At 37.2% G+C, this 22,552-nt stretch overlaps 1 protein-coding gene across 4 annotated transcripts in view; it reads right to left on the reverse strand.

The window, feature by feature from the left end:
- Positions 1 to 22,552, reverse strand: part of LOC111146810 (vacuolar protein sorting 13 homolog B) — a 755,552-nt gene that overhangs the window by 158,338 nt on the left and 574,662 nt on the right. For 3 of the 4 annotated variants that reach the window (XM_022502501.1, XM_022502502.1, XM_022502500.1), the window contains one exon: positions 10,713 to 11,108. In XM_022502501.1, the coding sequence (XP_022358209.1) occupies positions 10,713 to 11,108 (396 nt within the window). The remainder of the gene's footprint in view (positions 1 to 10,712; positions 11,109 to 22,552) is intronic. The other variant, XM_022502503.1, reaches the window with a different exon arrangement.

Raw genomic sequence — 22,552 nt, forward strand, 5'->3', positions numbered from 1 at the left:
TCTTCTTAGCACTAGAAAAGGCCACATGATTTTGTGACATTTTATCTCATTTTATCTCTATGTGTACGTGTGTGTGCGTGCACGTACACTGCAAATATGACAATACGTTTACGTTTGTTTCAGCTGGCAAATATATAGGTGTTTGATGTGTTATCCTTTACATCTTCTGAACTGTTCGTTTTCCCCCTAAATTTCCAAAAATAATATAGAGAGAAGAAAAAAAATTAAAGAACTATGCTGTGGAAATGTAAGATTTTAAACGGTCACTTAAACTTTTAAAGCATGAATATTAGTAAAGTTACTCAAACACTTATCAGGTCATTTTAAAAATCTTTTAACTTCGAAATAATATTAGACTTTTACAGCAAAGTTGATACCCTTCACTCAGCTTCCCTTCAAGTTAACAATTACATAAGCTAACTTCCGTAAGCTATAATATGATTCTCAAAAGCCGGTAAGTTAACCTCAATACTACTAATTTATAGACCTCATTTGAATTTCACATTACTCCCCTCATGTCCTTTTCCTGTTCCAGGATCCAATCCAGGACCCCACACTGCATTTAGCAATTGTGTGATCAGGTCATTTTGACCGAGTCTATAACCTCTTCTACTTCCTTCCATTCAAAAGAATGCTTTTCTGCCTGATTTTTCCATTGGCCTCTTTCAAAAATCTGTGTTTATATTTTTAATTTCAGCCCTAGCAAACTAATGGCAGATATTTAATTAAACTAAATGAGGTGTAACAACATTGAGAAGCAATTTCAGAATCAACTGGTACCATAAACAGAAATAATTTTGCTTGGTTTGCATACTGACATACTTTTCATTGAGTGTAACAATTTAGTTCAAGGAACAAGTAGTTTCATGACCTTTCAAATCCTCCTTCAGAAGACTAACAAATGCAAACCACTTGTTTTGGAGAATGTTTACAAAATGCTGCCAGCTCTGCATCGTCAGTCTCTACTAGACACTTGGTCAGTCTCCTATTCTCTACATGCTGACTGTGCAAAACGCAATCCGAATCACGGCTTCTGTATGTCATGAGAAAGAGTACTCAGTGATGACATGTGCTAGCAAAACACATCCAGGTATTTTTTTATACAGCTGGAAATAATCTAAGGCTACCAGAAAATCAGCAAGCATGGGTTAGATACAGCTACAGGTCAATTTGCATAACAGTGAAGCATCAGGGTATCTGAAAAAGTGAGGAAGAAAAAATTTTTTATAAAGACCTATGAAGAGATGATCCATAAAGAGATAACCAGAAAAAATTTTTCTCAGTATGGTTCATAAAGAGATTTGATTAAAACTCTTCTCATTTCTAATTCCTTCAACTAATTATGTTAAAGTACATAAAAAATGGCAGTTGAGTATTTTAACCATGAACAAAATAAATAAACCTTGTCCCCAACCCCATCAGAATATGTAAGTTGATCAGATTGTATTTAACTACATTCTATTTTATAATATGCCTATATGTTTGTACCTATTAATGTAGTAAACTAAAATGTAGCATAAGATTAATATAAACTAAAATATAGCATAAGATTAATATATGAAACAATAAAACAAAGCTGTTAGAGAACTACATTTATGTTGAAAGTGCTGCTGATGCTCTTGAACAAATTTACTACAAAGTCTAGCCTAACCAGGTGGTCCCCTTGCTAACATGTATCCCATCCCATCTGATGATTTGCCATGGGTGGGGTTTCCAATCCCCATGTACTCTCACCCAGTCCTCACTGCTGAATAACTGCCCCCCCCCACAACCCGGCTGCCATCCTCCTGCTCTAAGGCTCTAACACAAACCTCTTCTTTTGGCCATAATAAAATGACAAGTAACAGAAATAGGACTTCTTTTTTTTCTTTCACATAAATTAAGGGGGAATTACTCATCAAAGATGAAAATGTCTACAAGTTGGTTATTTTTATTTGGTCTTTGTCTGGGAGAGATATTTTTTGAGAGATGTTTTAGAACTCTCAGATTCTAGAAAAACTAAACTAAAAATACAAAAAAGGGTAATGGAGGATAAGCTTTGCCTCTTTCTTCCTCTCCAACTGCCACAATGCTCACTGTTTTCACAGTTGTGTCGGTTTATTAGAAAAATAAAACTTGATTGAACCATGTAGCCATTTCTTTTTTTCCTTCCTTCCTTCCTTCCTTCCTCTCTCTCTCTCTCTCTCTCTCTCTCTCTCTTTCTTTCTTATAACCAGACCAGCAGATCCAACCGTGCATACTGGAACGTGTATAGCAACCTTCTTACAGAGGAAAGAACAACAGTAAATACACACTTCAAAAGTTCCTTAGATGAATACAGTAGCTGGTTAATTTAATTACGTGAGGAAACTGCTGTGAATCAATCTTTTTTTAAAGTAAGTTACATGGATGGAAGAATTGGTATAAACTTCCTCAAACAGTGTTGAAAGCAAAATGACTTGCTTAACAATTTACTATAATCGCTTAGAAATTCGTCTTGATCTGCATAATCCAGGTATTTTAAGACTGGTATAAGTGACCAATCAAAAGCCAGGAGACATGTTCTAGTCCTCACTCCATCTCAGAATATCGCTGGGCAAATCACTTAATCTTTCACCCTTAGCTCAAGGGGGTAGTTAGGATTAGCTCAGTGGGCCTCCACCCGGGGTTCTTTGACCTGAGAGAGTTCCACATAGTAAGGGTGGTTCATGAGGTATTTTCCATATTTCAAAGACCCCGAAAGAAATGATGAATCTATCTGAAACAACCTTGGAAGTGCAATAAATTTTTCTTTTTGGTTACAGTCATATCGAGTTGGTGTAGTTACGTTAGCTATCTCATCCTAAATGCAATGTGTTTGGATCATGAGATTTACGAGAGAAAAAGATAAAAAAGTGTTCTTGATAAAGAAAAGGATGATCTTTAAGATAACTTGCAACTCGAAAATTTAACGACCTATGACTTCAGCATTCACATGGTGCTGAGAGAGGGAAGGGAAGGAAGATACAAAAAAGACCAATATTTATTGAGGAATTTAATAAATTTGTGCCAAGGAATGTGTAGGGTATTCTGAGTACATTATCTCACCTAATCCTTTCAGCAGGCCTGTGAATTCAGTATTTTTGCCTTCATTTCGGAAATGAGCTGTGTTGTAACTTTTACCACCATCAACTGCCAGTAAGTAGCAGGGCTAGGATTCAGATTCTGTCTGCCTCCTTCCAGCATCCAGGTTGCTCTATAAAAACTACTGCTATTAGTTAGCTCTTAGTAATTTCATTTTTCCAACTGGCAACAGGGTTGTGAATAAATGCTTTTTCCCGTCCCCAGCTGTCCTGCATGGCCTCAGTATGTTATGCCAACATAGCCTACAGGTCCAGACGCCCAGCCAGAAAGTAAAAGAACATCTAGGATGTGTCCTCAGTCACTCATCACTGACAACGTTGCTATGCCAGAAACTTTCCTAGCAAACAGCCTACTCATGGCTTATGTGGATGGGAGGGCACTATGCTGTGACCACAGGCAAAACTAAATGCTGTCACAAGTTCAGTAGAGTGAGGGAGACAGATTTCCTCCTAATCTTCTCTTTTTCCACTGTCCCAGCATGGAGGGCTACAACAGTTCTTGTTCATTTCACCTACTACTGATCTATAGGGTGCTACCATTAAGATGCAGAGGAGAGGCTACTGAGATCTCCTAATTACTGGGACTGGAAACTTTCTTCTCTAACAGTACTTTGCAGTGAGATATCTTTATGTCAACTGATAGTATTTGTGTTGTCTCAAAGGCCCTTTTTTCTCCTGTCTATAGAACATTGTTTTAAAAAGGTATATATGGGAAATTTTTATCAGTTGCCCTTGCCCCTTCCCAAATGTATCTAAAACTAGAAAAATCGTTCTTTACCATACCTTTGTTAAAACTAGGAAAAGAAATAAAGAGCATTTTTTCCCCTATACTACTTAAAATATACAAAGTCCAATGCAATGGGACACAACTCTAAAGTATCAAACCTAAGGCCAACAGTTTTCTAGCAGTCTAGATTAAGTTTGGAATCTGGTAACTAAAAATAATAGGAGGAAATAGACCAATGTGGCTAGAGACAAGATTGAAGGTGGATATACTTGGAAGAGTATAATTGTACTGGATTTCTCATTAGGAGGAAGCAGAGTCCTATGAAGACTTCACATTCCCCAAGAGAACCATATTTACACAATTAACAATTCTTTTGTTGGAAAAAAAGCTTTCATTATTGCATGTGGACACATGTGGGCTGTGTAAAAAATATAAAAGATGTGTAACACACGGTAAACAGAAAGTAATGATCTTAAACAGGCCAAATCCTTGAACTCGTCATTAATAAATGTCTCTCCTGCATTCAGCTACCCGGGCTGCTGGGAGCCTGTTTTCTTCAAGTACTTCAAACACTGAAATCCAGGAACATTTATTATTTTAATCCATTACAGGCAGTGCTTGATTTAACTTTATTGGTTGTGGTGGTGGTAGTGGTTATAAGTGGGGGTACAGCAATGTTCTTTTACACATCATTTCAAAAGGGCTTAATTATATTTTATAGTTTGGGCCAGGAATTCTGCTTGTTTTTTGTCTAACAAGGTTCAAATGGAGTTCAGGTCGATGATGAATCAGAAGAAAAAGTCAGAGATGGTTATCTCTCTGAGATGAGCTCATCTCCCTCTACGAAAGGCTGGGCAGGTACACGATGTTCACTACACAGAGCACATGGCAGTGCTTGACATCTGAAGCTGCTTGCTTATTAGAGGATTTTTAACACATCAGAAATGCAACTGAGCAGTTATCATCTTCATTTCTAAAGTAACTATCCTATGTATTTTAAAGGTTTCCCATTAGAATCCAAAGCAGCTACGGTGACCACCTAGCACTAAAACAAAAAATGTATGTGAAGAATAATAATCATGTAAGACATTAAAAAAATGCACAAAGATTTTGAAACAGAAATATTTAAATATCCCAGTAAATGTGTCTGAACCGCATTCATCTCCCAGTGGGTTTTTGACTTTTTATTTTTTTTAAAAAAAACATCAAATATTCCTGATCTGTTACCTCTCTTTCTAAGGGTGTGAAAAAAGATCAAAGATAATAGTATTAATATTGCCTATTATTATCCAAAATTCCAGCTTATCATATATTATTGTATGTAATAATTACAACAAGGGGAATAAAATTTGCATGGTGGGATTTCTTCTCCATTTTGTGTGATTTTTCTAAGAAGAGGACAAGAGAATTACTCTCCCAGATAGCATCTTATACATTTATGATTTTTATTTCCCACCATATTAGAGAAACAATATGAAACACTAGTTTGGAAAAAAGTAATGAGAATTTTACTTTTTTCTCCTTATTTCTCATTTAATTTTTAGAACTTCCTATTCTACTTCTTCTGAATGTCTCAACAGTCCTCAGTATACACAGGAAAATATCACTGCTGAAGAGAATCCATAATCTATAGGTAATTTAAGAGTAAAGTAAGAGGGACACACTAGTTCATCAGTAGCAACTTTGAACCTTGTTATAAAGTAATAAGAGAGAATCAGACCAGGATTAATAGTGGTACTCAGTTGTGAGGTGAGGGGTGTCATGTTTCACAGACTCTAGGCCATCTGTTCTGCCTGCCTCCATTTTACCTCTGCAAAACTATAAACGCACCTCTACCTCAGGGACTATAGAAAGGCATTAGAATTCTTCTGCTTTTCATTATCACAAGATTCAGTAACTCATTTCATTGTCAAGATAATCCCCTTTTACTCTTTCTTTTGCGCTTGCGGGGTATGCCAAAATGACAAATAAAATCCCAGATGTTACACACCCGATGAGGTCCCCACCTTTCCTTGAGTGTTGGGTTTACGCTACTTGGGATATAGTGTCAAAAATGACAGGACCCTGATGCCCACACCCAATATTCATTAAGGTTTGTTAGTGATTTGTATAGCTGTCTACAAGCTGTGCCTCCACTTCAGTCCTCAGTGGCAGCTTGAAAGTCAAGTGTGTCCTCCGGCTTTAACTGTCAAAGCATTCATCTCCTGTTGTTCAGGCACTGGAAAGAGAAGTTATTTCTTAAAAGTAACAAAAGTCTTTGGGGTGTTGTAAATGGCTTGCTGTTGCGACATATTATTTTAGGTAGTCATATCTAGTTTAATGTTTTATTTCCCCTTAGGCTTACTTGCACTTCTGCCGCATCCAACAGCTATGACAAGGCCTTAAGAGATTTTCCTCAGGAGATCCGGTTAACTATGGAATGAAAAGCTGGAGCTCCACTTTGTATCAATTAATGACCAGATTTCATTTTTTCAGTACATGAAAAAGAACTTTTTTCTTTATGTTTTACTGCTCTTGAATTCGGTGAACACGAGAAGAGGCATTTGTCTATGTGAAAAATAATGCAGCTATGCTTTCTTTCTCTCTGTTTTTGTTTATACACATAGATAAGTGCATCTGGATGACAGAGGCGGGGGTGGTGAAAGTCATTTAAATGACAGCTCTTTGACCAGAAGGAGTTCAGCTCATTGTTTTCTGCCACGGATGACAAGTCCCCTAAGTGCCTATGGATAGGGGATCCTTGCAACTTTTCTCCAATTTCTGACTAAAATGAGAACCAAGATGGCCTCACTTAGGCTCTTCCCCCAATCCTTTGTGCCACTGAACTTGTTCACATCCCATTTCCCTTTTTCTTATCTCCTTGGAGTTTGCTAATCTAAGCATCCCTGAGCAACAGCGAAGCAGCCTAAAACATAGCCATTCCACAGCCTGAATCGTGTACCCTCCTTTGCCAAAATCTAAAGGAGTGCCGCCCTAATAGAGCCATAATTTACTCTGACAAGGGGAGCTAAAGTCTGCAGCTCACTCCCCACCCTGCCTGTGGAAAGTGCTACACTGTGTTCACAATTTATAGCTATACACTTATGGTTTCTCCAAAACGACATACTTCAAACGGCAAAAAAAGATTGTATTATGTGTGTAGGTGGGGGGAAGGGGGTTGTTTTTAAAAGAACACACTACAGAATGGGATGGATTTAATAGATAGCAAAAGAAAGACTATCAGCCTTTCCGAAATAAAAATGTTTCTGAAAATAAGATAGAATCTCTAAATGAGATTCATTTTGTTATTTTTTTCAGTATTATATACCAACTGAAAAAATCTAAGCATTACGTCTACTAGAATCAGAACTTCAGAGCCATTTTACCAAAGACATATGGGAGAACGTAAGTATTCTAGCAGAAATAAGAGTTAGGTTATTATAAGTCGCTGTTACACTAGCATCTGCAGAGTAGAATTCAGAAAAAAAATTAAGTCCCTTGAAACTCTAATAGTTTAGGGTCACAGCATAGTACAGAAGGCTAAGAAGAACTTGTGGATTTTTTTCCTTTTTAAATTGAAAATATTCAACCATTTCATATTGGTTCAAATGATGAGAACATTTCAGCAAATAATTTGTACATATTTTGTTGCAAAAACCAGCAAATGAATATGAAACCATCCTAGATATAAGTGTATTGCCAGTGTCTCGGGAAGAAGATTAACCTTCCCTTCTCATGCTTTTATTATTCCCTTTCCCCCATACTCTTCCCATAAGCTTATGACAGTTTCGATGATAAAAAATACAATCATTAAATGAACTCAAATATTTTTTGTACCTTTCAGAAGCGAGGAAACATGCCTACAACACATTCCCCATTGTGTTTCTCTAAATATTACTTAGAACATAAGATTCCTCTGGCATTACAAATCTATTTCAGCTCCTAAATTAAAACTCATCTGGAAAGGACTGTTTTACCCTGTTTATATAACATTGTCACATAAAGAGTGTTAAAAAAAATATTTCACTAAAAATAGCTTGCGTAAGTTAGGGATTAGAGTAGTTTCTGCTGCTATAATTGTTCCTTTGTAGTTTTTTCCATGATGTTTTTGCAGTGTTTTTGACTGTGTTTATTAAAGTCAGCACATCAAAAAGGATCAAAGGGAAAGTGAGTGAGAACCAAAGAAACCCCAAGTGTGTTGTCTCATTGGGGAGTTATGCAGATTCGCATAAACAAGTGCAAATTGTTGAGGTTTTAATGAAAATTTTCTACAATTATTTTATCTTAAGTCATTCTATACAATAACATCTGTACAGCAGATGGCTATACTGTACCAAGGCAAAGCTCCTTTTTCTCTCTCTGTTTAATAGTACATCTGAGATGACTACTTTTGTCACTGTGCTCAATTTGGTTCAGCAAATAATTTGAAAAGTGCAGCTGCTGCAGATGGTCACAATAGTTATATAAACTGTAAAATCAAAGACACAGTTAGGTATTTCTGTATTAGATTCAAACTATAAAAATCTGACATTAACTAGGTTCAGCTCAAAGATATACTATAAAAGAGTTTAGTTCAATGCAGAACGATGTCACTTGCAGAATACAAAAAGAAATATAACTACTGGTAGGAGGGTTTTTTTGTGGGGGGGGCGTGAGGGATACTTTTTACCACTCATCAAAAATATATCTTGCATGTATATTTGAGTCTATTTCATCCAGGTTGAAAAGCATGACTTTTTAAGGTATTCAACTATATAATGAAATTAATGTTCAAGGCTTCAAAATGATATTTGGCTTTTAAAAAGTTTTGCTAAGCTATAAATTAAATTTTGAAAAATATGTGATAATCTTGCAATTATAATTTCCCTGAAATCAGCCATTAGCAATAGCTAGAACTTAACACACTCTTATTTTATTTGATTATAATTAATGATTATCTTGCTAACGTTGTTATCTTTTTAAACTGGGCATGCTGCTCCATGAAGAAGAAATGTAGAGAAAACAGATTTGGCATTCGTTATGTTCTCATAATAAAATTGTTCCCATTAAAGAGCTAACTTCAATTTGGTTTGGTTTGTTGACACAAGTAACTCCTTGAGAACGTTTGTTGGACACTACACATTACACTTGTATACAATATGTCTTTGTAGGAGCTATAGTTTCTGTTTCTGTGTTTAACTAGATTGAAGGGCATAATTGTAAAAGGGATGGGGTATGTAGTTTTTCCAGGATGAAGGGGGGGAAAAAAAAACAAGCTACAAAAGCAGAATGAGTCCGCTATCTTGTGGAGCTCAGTGAGAGGATTTTAACGACATTATAGAGATGTTTATTGAGGACAGACACCATTAAAAGTGGGTAAAATATGAGTAGCAAACGAATAAAACAAGACAGAAAAGGACCTAGAATTGAGGACAGTCCATTTAAATTCTTCCCCTCTGTTTGCATCCTAACCTTTTCCTGCTATGATTAAGGTACAACTGGAAAGGCGTGGGAACCGGTCAGTGTTGTCTGGGTTGCAATTTATTTGTGGATAAATCAGACACTGCAGCCTCCAGTGTTTCATAGTCTTTCATGTCCCACGGACCTTACATTTTTCATTTCTAACTTTTAAGACAATAAAAAAAAATACAGTGCTTTTAGCTGGCTTGGTCACAAATATTTCTGGTGAGAAAGAAATAAATCATCCACTTTTTGGCCTAAAATTCATACTTCTCAACCATAAAACGTTTCCTTTATCTCTTAAACTACTGTGCCCAAACTGGCTATATGGAACTACGTTCCAGGGGGTCTCCAGCTGCCACTTAACCACTTTTTAGTAAGCAACTAAGTTACAGAGAGTTTTCGGATTTACTTTATCCCCTACACCATCCCTCTACCCCAATTCTTTCCTGTAAATTAAAGTGGAAAAAAAGGTTTCCTCTATGCTACTTTTGCTTTTCAAAGTAAAATTTCTGGCATTGTGCCCTGGACTCCTACAGTAGCAGTTTCTGTGACTGAAAACTGCTACTTCCCACCTGTACCTTGTCTTTTCTCTTCCCCTCCTCCCATTCCTTCTGCCTACCATTATTCAGTGTGAAAAAGCACATTAACATTTCCGTCATGGTAACAAAAGAGAAAGAGGTAGATGCCTGTTAATTTCTCACCTCTCTACCCATCAACGCCATCCAGTTTGCAGAGCCCCACACCACCTTGTGCTAGGCTAGGTACTGAAGCATAGCCTTCCTCTTCCAGGTACTGCTGGCATGGTCAATGGCATTGTCCTTGCCAAGTTGAACCTTGGTTTTTGCTACACTTTGTGTAGCATAGCTGCCACCTGAACAATTTCTCTCTTTTTAAATTAACTGTTACCAGTGACTTCATATAGTGCATTAGAATCATCTGTAGAGCTTTTGGAACACAGATTTCTGGGCTCCACGCCCAGAGTTCTCGATTCAGTAGGTCAGGGGTGGGGTCTGAAACCTGGCATTTCTAACGAGTTCCTAGGTGATGCTGATGCTGTTGGTTCTGCGACCATGCTTCGAGAAACACTGCTCTAAGGGTTCACAAAACTTGATACTCTACTGTTCCACTAAGCTATTTTAGGTAAAAAGGAATTCAGAAGTGGATGATTTTACAGACATTTGTAGGAACATACCCGAAGAGATGGAAAACAACAGATTCATTTAAGGTGACAAAATATTTAGGTTCAAAGGATTTGTTACAAACTTAGCTCTTAAAATAAGGTCACAAAAAATGTCCCCCTCTGTAATGGTCCTTAAAACTTTTAACCTCTAAAAAAAACAAAAAAACAAAAACAAAAAACAAAAAACTTTTAACCTCTACATAATATGAATCTTTAAAATTACGCATTTTCAGATGCCAACAAACCATATTATCATCTCCCTCTTCCCCTTTCTGTGACTTACCAGGTATTTTCTGTGTTGCTTTGACATTAAGGCTTCCACTGAGGGTTGACAAAGATGCTAACAGGCATGGTTTACTAGGATGGGGGACAGTTTCCATGGAGACCACAATCTGAGTAGTATGGACAGAAATTTTCTGAAAGCAAGAAACAGTTCTCCACATGTTTTCTTGAAATGGAATCTTCTGTGTTCCATCACCATGAACTTTAGATTTCGAAAATTTACCACGGTAACATTTTGAGGTTGGAAACTCATCCTTATTCAGTGAGGTGTCTGATGGCGCTGATGTCTCTTTGCTGTGTGTACTTCTTATCTTCTTTAATAAATTGTTTATCTGATCCAACTTGGTAAAACTCAGGTTTGCTTTCAAAGGCTTTGATATGTCCAAGTTGATGTCTGCTATAGAATTGAAAAAGAGAAGAAAATTACTGAAGCTCTGTCATTGAATAGAAACCCTTGCTTCCCTGTCAAGCTCCTGTTTAAGTCTCCCCACACTTGTACGGTGAACTCATTAGGATGCCAGGTGTTGGAATTCTTTCACTCATCATCTAACTGTTCTTCCCATGTAGTTACTTGAAGGACCACTTTCCCTGGACTACTCGCGTGCCTTCCATCGTGTCTCAATCCATGTGACTGTTCCTGATAGAGCGAAGGCCACGCGTGGACATCTATTTCTGCCCTCCCACTCTGAGCCAAAATTAAGCAGCTATTTGAGTTTGTTACTGGAACTGACATTCTTTCTTCCAAGGTAAAAGGACTTCCCCTAGGATCTAGCACAATGTTTGACACAAATATAGTGTCAATAAATATCTGTCCAACTGACTAGCTGAAGTAGCCTTCCCTGCCCCATTCCCTGATCAAGTGTATGTAGAAAAGCTTTGCTTCCCCTTTGTGCCCTGCTGAGAACCAGGAGGGTCCCTTACATCGTTCCCTACATTCCACATTCTAAAACATTTAAACACCCCATCCAATGTAACGTGTACACGGAGATCTCTTCAAACCTACAGTCCATTTTATATGCACCATATACCAGGTGTTATCCTTATTTGCTACTCAGCACCTGACATAGAGACTGACCAGCTTTTTTTTTTTTTAACTGACCAGCTTTAATTTTCTGTTTTTGCCTTCTTACTTCTGTTTTCATTATCAGTAAGACCTAAGACTATAATTGTTGTGAAGGCGGGGCATGTCATATGTCTTTATACCCAGTGCCTGGTACACTATGTCTCGCCTATGTTTGAGCGTACTGAACCTCACAGGTGTTCTTTTCACTGGAGACCGAGTATATATAAGACACAATCCCATATGAAGCTAACGGCAAGGTTAGTAAGAAGATAAAGTTAGTTTCTATATCCTTCTTCATAAGGAGGACCTCTTTTCACCTTCCTCAGGTGTTAGCACCCTAGAGTTTTCTCCTGGCCACCCATGTTCCCTCAGGCAATTCTTTTTAAGTGTGTCTTCTCATGTGATTCTTTAATTGGGCCCAGCAAAACTCAGAGAGTCCTGCTTCTGGCTAGGTGTCCACCAGAAAGGATCAGACATATGAGTTACCCTTTGCAATACCAAAATGGTCCCTGCTCCCCATATTTTCTTAAACAGAAAAAAACACAGTAACTTAAAGGAATTGTTTTTTTTTTTTTAAAACCTCCTATCGACAGGTTAACTCACCCACCACAGAATTTACCTAAAGTGTACAGTTCAATGGTTTTTAGTAAACTCACAAGATTATGCAATTTTTGCCTCTATCTACTTTCAGAACATTATCATCACCACAACAAAAATAATCCCAAACCACTTAGCAGTCCCTCCCCACACATTCCCTACCTCTAGCCTCAGGAAATCACTAATCTAATTTCTGTCTCTATAGATTTGCCTATCCTGGACATTTTGTATAAACAGAATTACATAATATCTTGCCTTGTGGGTCTGGTTTCTTTTAGTTAGTGTAGTAAAAGTTTTTAAGGTTCATTCCCATTGAAACACATAGTACTTTCTTCCTTTTCGTGGCTGAATAATACACCCTAATATGGATACACCACATTTTGTTCATCCACTAACAGTTAATGGGCATTTCAGTCGTCTCCACTCTTTGGCTATTATAAATAATGCCATTATGAACATTCATGTGCAAATTTTTATGTGATCATGTTTTTAATTCTTTTCGTATCTACCTAGGAATGGGATTGCTGGGTCATATTTGATTACAGTCATCTTAGTGGGTATGAAGTAGTAGCCCACTGTGATTTTGATTTCTTTCTTTTTTTTAAAGATTTTATTTTATTTATTTGACACAGAGAGAGACATCACAAGTAGGCAGAGAGGCAGGCAGAGAGAAAGGGGGAAGCAGGCTCCCTGCTGAGCAGAGAGCCCGACGCGGGGCTCGATCCCAGGACCCTGAGACCATGACCTGAGCCGAAGGCAGATGATTAACCCACTGAGCCACCCAGGCGTCCCGTGATTTTGATTTCTATTTCCCTAATGATGAATGATGTTGAGTGCTTTTTTTATTTGGTTATTGGCCATATGTATATATTCTTGGAAAAATGTTTATTCACATCCTTTGCTCATTTTAAAATGAATTACTGAATTACAGGAGTTATTATTGAATTGTAGGAGTTCTTTATATTCTGGATACAAGTTCCTACCAAATATAGGATTCACAAACATTTCCTCCCATTCTGTGGATGGTCTTTTCAGGTTTTTGATGGTATTATCTGTAGCACAAAAGACTTTAATTTTTGTGAAGTCCAATTTATTTATTATTTTGCTTGTGCTTTTAGGGTCATATTAAGAAACCATTGCTAACCCAAGGTCACAGAGACTGACACTTAGTTTTCTTTTCTAAGTTTTATAGTTTTACCTCTTACATTTAGGTCTATGACTTATTTTTTTAAAGATTTTATTTTTGCAAGAGAGGGAGTGAAAGAGAGAGGGAGAGCATGTGTGTGCAAGCACAAGTTGGGGGGGAGGAGCAGATGGAGAAGCAGACTCCCTGCTGAGCAGGCAGCCAGAGGTGGGCAGGACTAGATCCCTTCCTGCAATCATGATCTGAGCTGAAGGCAGAGGCTTAACTGACTGAGCCACCTAGGTTCCCCAGGTCTATGATTTTGTTGCATTAACTCCTGAGTACTGTGTGAATGTGAGTACTGTGTGAGGAAGGGCCCGACTTTATTCTTCTTCAGGGAAGTATCTGGTTATACCAGTCCCACACGTTAAAAGGCATTATTTTTGATTTGTAGATTTTGGAGTACTGAAAGAAGCTGGTGGGCAAAATACTTTAGGAGGACTGGATGGTTCAAACGACCCATACATTTATTTATTTGCTCTGCCTCCCTACCCTTTCATGTGGGTTTCCAAATTCTGTGGCCTCACAGTAAATAATACCACCTTTACAACAATGCAAAAAAGAAGACAATCTTAAGAGACGAAAGGAACAAGAGGAAACCGAAACAAAAGCTGCAGCAGATAGGAGACTCAAATGTGGAGGCCAGAGCGACCTGCTTTGGTCTGGATTTGTAACACGCAGACTTAAATTAAGGGTCTGAAGTTTTCCTTCTGTAGCCATAGAACCAATTTAGTGATCCATTCAGGAAGTTGCCCAAATGGCCACCTAAGCCAACTGCTGAACCAAAGGGATCCACTTCCCCTAACTGAAGACTCTCAAAGCACTAGTGGAAGGGTACATACATACACCTGCCATATCTACGGAGAGTTGCTTGACTACTACCTTGATATGGATCCTATCTCAGGTATCACTGTGGTCCCAGCGATACAGGAAAAAAACATTTAAACCTCTGTTTTTTTTGCCTATCTCACCCTTTGAGACTTAGTCCTTGAGTCAGTTCCTTCAGAAGTCTTTCTTGACCCTGCAGCCAAGGAAGATGCTGCCCATCCTCTGCTTCCAGAATACCCTGCGCGCGGTGGCTCGTCAGCCACCTATTTATATATTTTTAGAGTTAACTTCTTATGTATCTGTCCCAGGCCAGTGAACTGTGAGCTCCTGGACAGTATGGGCTCTCCTACATCTTAGTATTCTGAGTGCCTAAGCTACTGTCTAGTCCACAGTGAGTACTAAACTAAGTGGGTATTTAATGATGTGATGAAGGAAAAAAAATGAATGAATTTTTCCTTTCTATTGGAACTCTCCTAGGCTCATCAAATCATTTTATCTAAAACATTCCATTTATTCCTCTTGGACATGCGCTATTCCCTGTCTCAGTTAATGGCTCTATAATCTACCAGGTGACTCAAATAAGAAATATGATTTTTTAAAACACACTTCATGTTCTTTTCCTGGTCCAAATCCACTCAAAGATTAAGTTCTGTCAATTTTACTTCCAAAATATTGCTTGAATCCAATCTCCTCTCCAGCATTCCAGCCAGTCCCCATTTTTTTCCCTCCATGGCTTTGATATTGTTCAGCTATTATAAAACCTCCTGAATGATTTCTCTGTCTAGACCAATTCCCGCTAATACAGTCTCCAGAGTAATTTCCAAATGATTTGCTTCAAATGCAATCCTGATTGGCTCACTCCTATTTAAAACTCTCTATTGGCTCTTCTTTACCTATGGTATAAAAGACCAAGCTCCTTTTAGAATGGAAAAAAAAAAGGCCCTGCCTTTCTTTATCTGCCACCATTGCCCGCCTCACACAATAAGGTTCCAGAAATATCAGAGTTTATAGAGCCTTCTTCTCCCAGCTCCTGCTATGTCATACCACTAGGCCTTTGCTCATGTTTCTCCTTTTCTACTGTACCCTTTCTTCACCTAATGCTGAATGTTCAGGGTACTGCTCAGCAGTTTCTGCAGAAGTTGGTCCACAAACCTGGCCTTGCACAAGTATCTTTTTGTGAGATTATATCGGCTGCCAATCAACAAGTTCTGTGAGTGCCTATTTTTCATCATTAATATGCAGCACTGGGCCTCCAACTCAGCACAAGTACGTGTCTGGTCACTTCATGCAGGAGCACCCCGGAACATTCTAATCTGGTTCTGTCATAGGCAGAATTCTAAAGATGACTCCCCTGCCCAAGTCCTCTCCCTTAGTGATCAAATCACACACTACTTTAGGTACTGCTGGGCTATGAAGGGATTTTATAGTTGTGATAAAAAGCCTAGGCCAGTTGAATTTCAGACAGAAATGATTTGGTAGGCCTAAATATATAAACCCTTTAAAAGGCATATGAAGGCGGCAGAAAGGGAAGTCAGAGACATCTGAAGCCTAAAAAGGGCTCTATTATATACCATTGCTACTTTGAGGATGAGGGGGTTCCTGTGAGAAGGAATGAGTGGCTCTTGAACTGAGAGGCAGCCAACAAGGAGTTAGGGACCTCAATCCTACAACTACAAGGAACTGGATTATGCAAACAACTAGACCGAGTTTCTTCTCTGAGCCTCCAGATTAGAGCCCAGCCCAACGGACACCCTGATTTTTGCCTGGTGAGATTCCAAGCAGAGAATCCATCTGCACTGGCCTGGATTTCTGACCTAGCGGACTGCGAGACAATAATTTTGTGTTGCTGCAAGCCACACATTTGTGCTTAATCTGTTATTCATCAATAGAAAACGAACACAAATCCCAAAACATATTTACTCACATGATATTCTGAGTTTCTAATGTGAGTATAAACTTCATTTCAAGGCTTAGGAATGTTTCAGCTTTTTTTTGAACCTTTTCTTCCAAAGCAAAAACATCTAATATACCTTGCACTTTGCTAGTTGCCAGTTCCCTTTTTTAAAAAAAGAAATTATTTAAGGATTCCAGGGGCGCCTTGGTAGCTCAGTCAGTTAAGCATCTGACTCTTGATTTCTTCTCAGGTCATGATCTCAGGGTCGTGAGATGGAGCTCTACATTGGCCTCTGGGCTGGGCAGGGAACCTCTTAGGATTCTGTCTCTCCCTCTCTCCCCTTCCCTGGCTCATGCATACTCTCTCTTAAAAATAAAATTATTTAAGGATTCCAGGGAAGATAGAATCCTATCCCTCCCACTTTATGTAGATCCAAAAGTGGAGAGAATGCAATTATAAAACCTAAAAACAAAATAGCTATTGGAGGACACTGAAAAATAAAGGTAACAGAAGACTGCAGAAGATGATTAGAGTGCAAAATCCTACCAAAATGGAGGTGAGTTTGTCATTTTTCCCTCTGTATCCCACAGCCTGTGCTAAACGCGGTTCAAAATCTCAAAGTTCAAAACCTAAAAGCTGGCGAGAAGTAAGGACAGAATACTAGGAGAAACTCTATTTCTGGCTTCAGGAAATGGGAAGATAATTCCTAGTGCTCACAACAGGGCCTATGAAAATCCTTCTTTTCCTTCTTTTCTTCATTTTCTTGTGCCACAGAAAATAGAAGAGGAAAGAATATTACTCAACCCATTTTATGAAACCATCATTATTGATACTCAGACCAGATAAAGACAGTAAAACTACAGACCTTAAGAACAGAGACATAAAAGTCCTCAAAGAAAGCTAGAAATCAAACCAGCAACATGTAATACTAATAATATACCACGATCATAAACACCCATTATGAGGTTGGCTCAGTATTAGAAAATCAAAGTAATGATGTTAACAGTTTAAAAAACAAAAAGATCATATTAATTGATGCAGAAAAAGTTAGAAAAATTCAGTATCCATTTATGGTAAGAACTATTAAGTTCTTAAGAGTTCTTAAGAGGGGAGCTTCCTTAACCTGATAAAGTTCATAGATGAAAACCTACAGCTAACATCATACTTAATCATGAAGGATCAAATGCTTGTTCCCTAAGATCAGAACAAGGCAAGTGTATGCATTCTTACTACTCATACTCTGTGTAATGCTAAATAATATTAAACATCCTACCCCGTGCAATAAGGCAAGAAAAAGAAATAGAAGGCATAAAGACTGGGAGGAAAAAATGTCTATTCACAGATGATATGGTTGCTCATGTAGAAAACTCCATGGAATATATAGAAAAACTCCTTGAATTTATAAATAAAATTTGGCAAGATTCTAGAATACAAGATCACCACACAAAAACTAATTCCATTCCTACAAACCACAGTGTGCAGATGGAATAAATTTTTTTTTAAATTACACTTATAATAGCTCTAAATAAAATAAATACTTAGGTATAATTCTAATAAAATACATACAGGTATGTATGCTGAACATTATAAAATGCTAATGAAATATCAAAAAAGACTTAAGTAAATGGAGACACATAATCTACCTATATTCATAGACCAGAAGACTCAACATAGTAAAGATGTCAATCTTCTCCCGACTGATCAATAAATTTGGAAAAATTCCAATCAAAATCCCAGCAGTATTTATTCAGATATAGAAAAGTTGATTATAAAATTTTTACAGGACAGCAAACTAGAATACCCAAAACACCTTTGAAAAAGAAGAGGGACACTGGAGGACTTAAAAGATTTTAAAACTTAGCATGAAGCTCACCATGATCAAGACAGTATAGTTTTGAAGAAAGGATACACGCATATGTCAGTGGAACAAAACAGAGCGTACAAAAATATAGTCCAAACAAAAACTGTCAAATGATTTTTGGAAAAGGTGCAAAGGCAGTTCAATGAAGAAAGGATAGTTTCACTAACAAATGGTGTTGGACACCCATAGGAAAAAAAAAAAAAAGACAAAAAACAAAGTGCCCGAACCCAACCTTATACCTTATACAGAATTAACTCAGAATGGATCAAAGATCATGGATCTAAATGCAAAATGTAAAATTTCAACACTTTACATAAAAACGGAGGAGAAAATCTTCGAGTCCTGGGATTAGGCAGGGTTCTTCTATACAGTACCAAAAAACCAAGATTCAATTAAAAAAATTTATAAATTGGACTTCATAACTAAAAACTTTTGCTCTGTAAAAAGTAGTAGTAAGAGAATGAAAAGAACAAGCTATGTACTGGGAGAAAATATTAGCAAACTGCTTCTCTTATAAAAGATTTGTATCCAAAATAAAGATCTTTCAAAATTCAGTAATAAGGAACAAATAGCCTAATTTTACAATGGGCAAAAGACCTGAATAGACACTTCACTGAAGAGGATATATTCATGACAGATAAGCACATACAAAGATGCCCAACATCATTAGTCATCAGAAAAAAAATTAAAATGACAATGGGGTATCTATTAGAATGACAAAAATAAAAAATACTGACAATATAAAGTGCGGTAGAGAGGCTGGAGCTAGTGGGATTCTCATGCACTTCTGGTGGTTACACCAAATGATACATCCACTCCAGAAAACATTTTAGCAGTTTCATATATGATCTATATAACCCACCAATCCCACACCTCGGCATTTATCATAAAGGAATGAAAACTTACGTGCACACAATTTACACACAAATGTTTGATGTAGCTCTATTCATAAACACTAAAATTGGAAATAATTTTGATGCCCTTCAATGGATGAATTGTGAAACTGTGGTACATCCACACAATGGAATACTACTCAGCAATAAAAAGGCATATACTACCGATACATGTAACACCTTGGGTAAATCTCAGAGGCAGTATGTAAGCAAAAGAAGCAAGTCTGAAAAGGTTATATGCTATGGGATTCCATTTGTATGACATTCCTTAAAAGAGAAAATAAGCAAACAAAACCCCTTAAAGTGATGGAGAGCAGTAGTTATCACAGATTAGGGCTTGGGGGGGGTATAATTATGAAGAAATATGGTGAGAGGTTTTTTTTTTTTGGATGATAGAACCATTATTGAATGGTTATCTTGATTGTGGTAGCAGTCATGTATATCTACATATATATTAAAATTCATAGAACTGTACACCAAAAAAGGATTTCATTGTATATTAATTTAAAAAATAAAAAACAATGTTATTTCAATGACTTTGTCATATGCATGATAGAATAATTTTTTTTCCATTTCATTTCATTAATTTTTAGTCTCATGTGTTCCTCAAAAGGCCAAACAGCTTGAATATGTCCATGGCTCCAATACGTAGGGGAAGCCCACTTTAGGCCTATGTGTTAACCAAACGTCTACTAGGTTAGTTTTTGAGGTTTGCTTTCCACTCTCCATGGCCCCTCCAAGAAGGGAGTAGAACATTGTTGGTGGCCCTTCTGTAGAAGGTGAAAAAAGTGGAATGCTATTCCTATGTATTAGGGAAGCCACAGGACACTTCTTGATCTTACTAACACCGAATGAGGCATATTAAAATTAGGGGCTTTAAAGCTAGACTAGAATCAGTTAAGCTGGTAAAACTCAAAAGCACAGGTCAGTTTGGTGCTATCTAAAATAGGTTAATTCACAAGTGAGAATATATTCTTTCATAGGACCTAGTTTGTATTATAAAATACATTTTATTGTATTTTATTTTTTAAAAGATTTTTTATTTATTTATTTGATAGACAGAGATCATAAGTAGGCAGAGAGGCAGGCAGAGAGAGAGGAAGGGAAGCAGGCTCCCTGTCGAGCAGAGAGCCCGATGCAGGGCTCGATCCCAGGACCCTGGGATCATGACCTGAGCTGAAGGCAGAGGCTTTAACGCACTGAGCCACCCAGGCACCCCTAAAATACATTTTAAAAGAAGGCTTCTTTTTGTCAGTAGAGTTCAAATGCTGATAATTCAGAGAAAGAAACGTGTACTAAAATCTAATTATATTGCTGAATTTCAACTATGAATCTATTTGAGTCACATTATTGACCTTATTTTTATCAAATATAACTACTTTGACTAGTCTGAAATCAGAAAGACCCACTTTCCCAAGCAACAGTAAGGACAGCGCACAATACATACTGCATACAACTCCAACGGCCTCAAACAGAGATGGCAAGTATATAATTAATACAGTTGCCCATCTTGTCCTATCTTTAAAAGTCATGAATCTCTATTAGGTCACTAATTTATACATAACAATTCAGCAGGACTCAATAAATTTTTAAGAAAAAGACATTCTTGGATTTTCCTTTCTCATACAGTTTGTCCCAAGAGTGAGGGTGTGACCTTAAACTTTAAGAACTTCAGAAGCATAAATGCCATAGATTTTTAAAATATTTTGAAAGCTTAGTTACTTAAATTTCTTTCATATTTCTTTTATTTAATGAATTTGAAATGTGAATTTTTAATGTTAATTTTTTGTGGTGCTGGTTTCTAGACAACCCTCTCTCAAAGCAGTGGACTGGTCAAGGAGGGCTTCTTCTTTGGACACTTCATTTGCTTGACTTATCCTTCCTGGGGGGGGGGGTCATGTCAAAACTGATGTATACATCAAAACTTCATTCTTTGGGTGATCTTCAACCTAGGAGTACAATCTCACAGTCACTGAACAGCAGCTGGTGAAAGTTTTCATAAAGTTCAAAACTCTAATAGAACTATATATACATAGCACAAGACAGCTGTTGTTAACTTTTTATAAGAAACAAATCGAGATTTAGAACATTTAAGTAATTCACCTTAAAAATTTTTTTTTTGTTTGTTTGTTTGCATATGGTGCAACATTCTCAGCAGGGTGCCCCCCAAGTGGCACATGCAGTCCCTCATCCCTGCCCCTCTAGAGCTGGGTCCAGGTGTAAACAGAGGGGCTGGGCAGTCCCATTTGGACAAGCTGGAGAGTGCTATAAAGCCAAGAGCCCTAAAAGCAGAGTGAAAATGAGGCTACTCTGTAATACCAGGTATTGCTTTCAAAAGTACCAGCTGCACCAAGAGACAGGAAGCATGTACCAGAATGAAAAGCACCACAAATGAAATCGTGCCTGTTACAGTTTGGGTAAAGTCCATCAACATGTATGAATCCTTCAACTAAAATCATGAAGTTACTGTCATATCCGAAAGTGTTACAAATTTGTACTGTTACATTTATTACCCACCCAGTGCCTTTAAAACTTTCACATCCTTGAACTAGCAATCACTTTTTTGGGTAGAAAAATTAGTGCCTTTATTATAAATATTTTCAGTTTCATCATGACAGGAAGATGATTTTTACAAATGGGAAAAATTATGCAACAAAAGAGTCTGGCATTTTTAAACAAAAAGAAATGAGCAATGTAGTTTGTATTTTCTAGTATTTATACTTGAAAAGTGATGAAAAACATTAACTTCATTATTAAGATGAAAACAGTAATAAAAATGGACTAGAAAAGTTTTCTTCAACAGTGACACAGTGGGAGCTATATAATGTTTTAGAGGAACTGGAATTATACCTGGATAAAGAACCAGCCATAAATTGTCAATGTGGATTTTATTCCAGTTATTATCAGATTGTTTTAAAAGGTTTAGAATTTTTTCATAATCCTCATCAAATTTTAATAAATGGATTACTTTCAAAGTTCAGGTTTTAAGAATATGCAGTAACAGAGAATCTGCCAGCTGAGTCATCTGTTCCTTTGCCAGATAGAATTTCTCATCATCCCCAGAACACAGTCTATATCTTTAAGTTACCAAGCAAACCCATGCCTGTCAATTATCAGATTCTAATCACCCTTCAAAACTTTCTGAACAGCTACCAGGAAACGGAATGATGAAATGACTATTGAGTTAAAAGGAGATTAGACAAACACAAATAAATTACACTTATTTTACGCTCCCATCACCCTAGGAGATGACTTAATAGTGAAAGCAAAAGAATCATATTGTAGTAATGAAATCAGAGAGCGAATTCAAGCCCCAGAGGTGATTCCCCTAAGTTTATGTTAATACACACCTTGTGGGGGACCAAACATCAACTGGAAAAGTTTCCTGAAAACTGTTCCAGCTATTTTCTCATTTAAAATGTTCCAACTTTACTTGACCCATTAGTCATCATATTACTTACATTTATGATGTATTTTGAAATCTATTACCAAAAACCCAATGGATTCAATATGGCTTGTTAT

The sequence above is a fragment of the Enhydra lutris genome, unplaced genomic scaffold, assembly GCF_002288905.1.
Source record: "Enhydra lutris kenyoni isolate GAN:26980312 unplaced genomic scaffold, ASM228890v2 scaffoldscaffold14, whole genome shotgun sequence".
Lineage (NCBI taxonomy): Eukaryota > Metazoa > Chordata > Mammalia > Carnivora > Mustelidae > Enhydra > Enhydra lutris.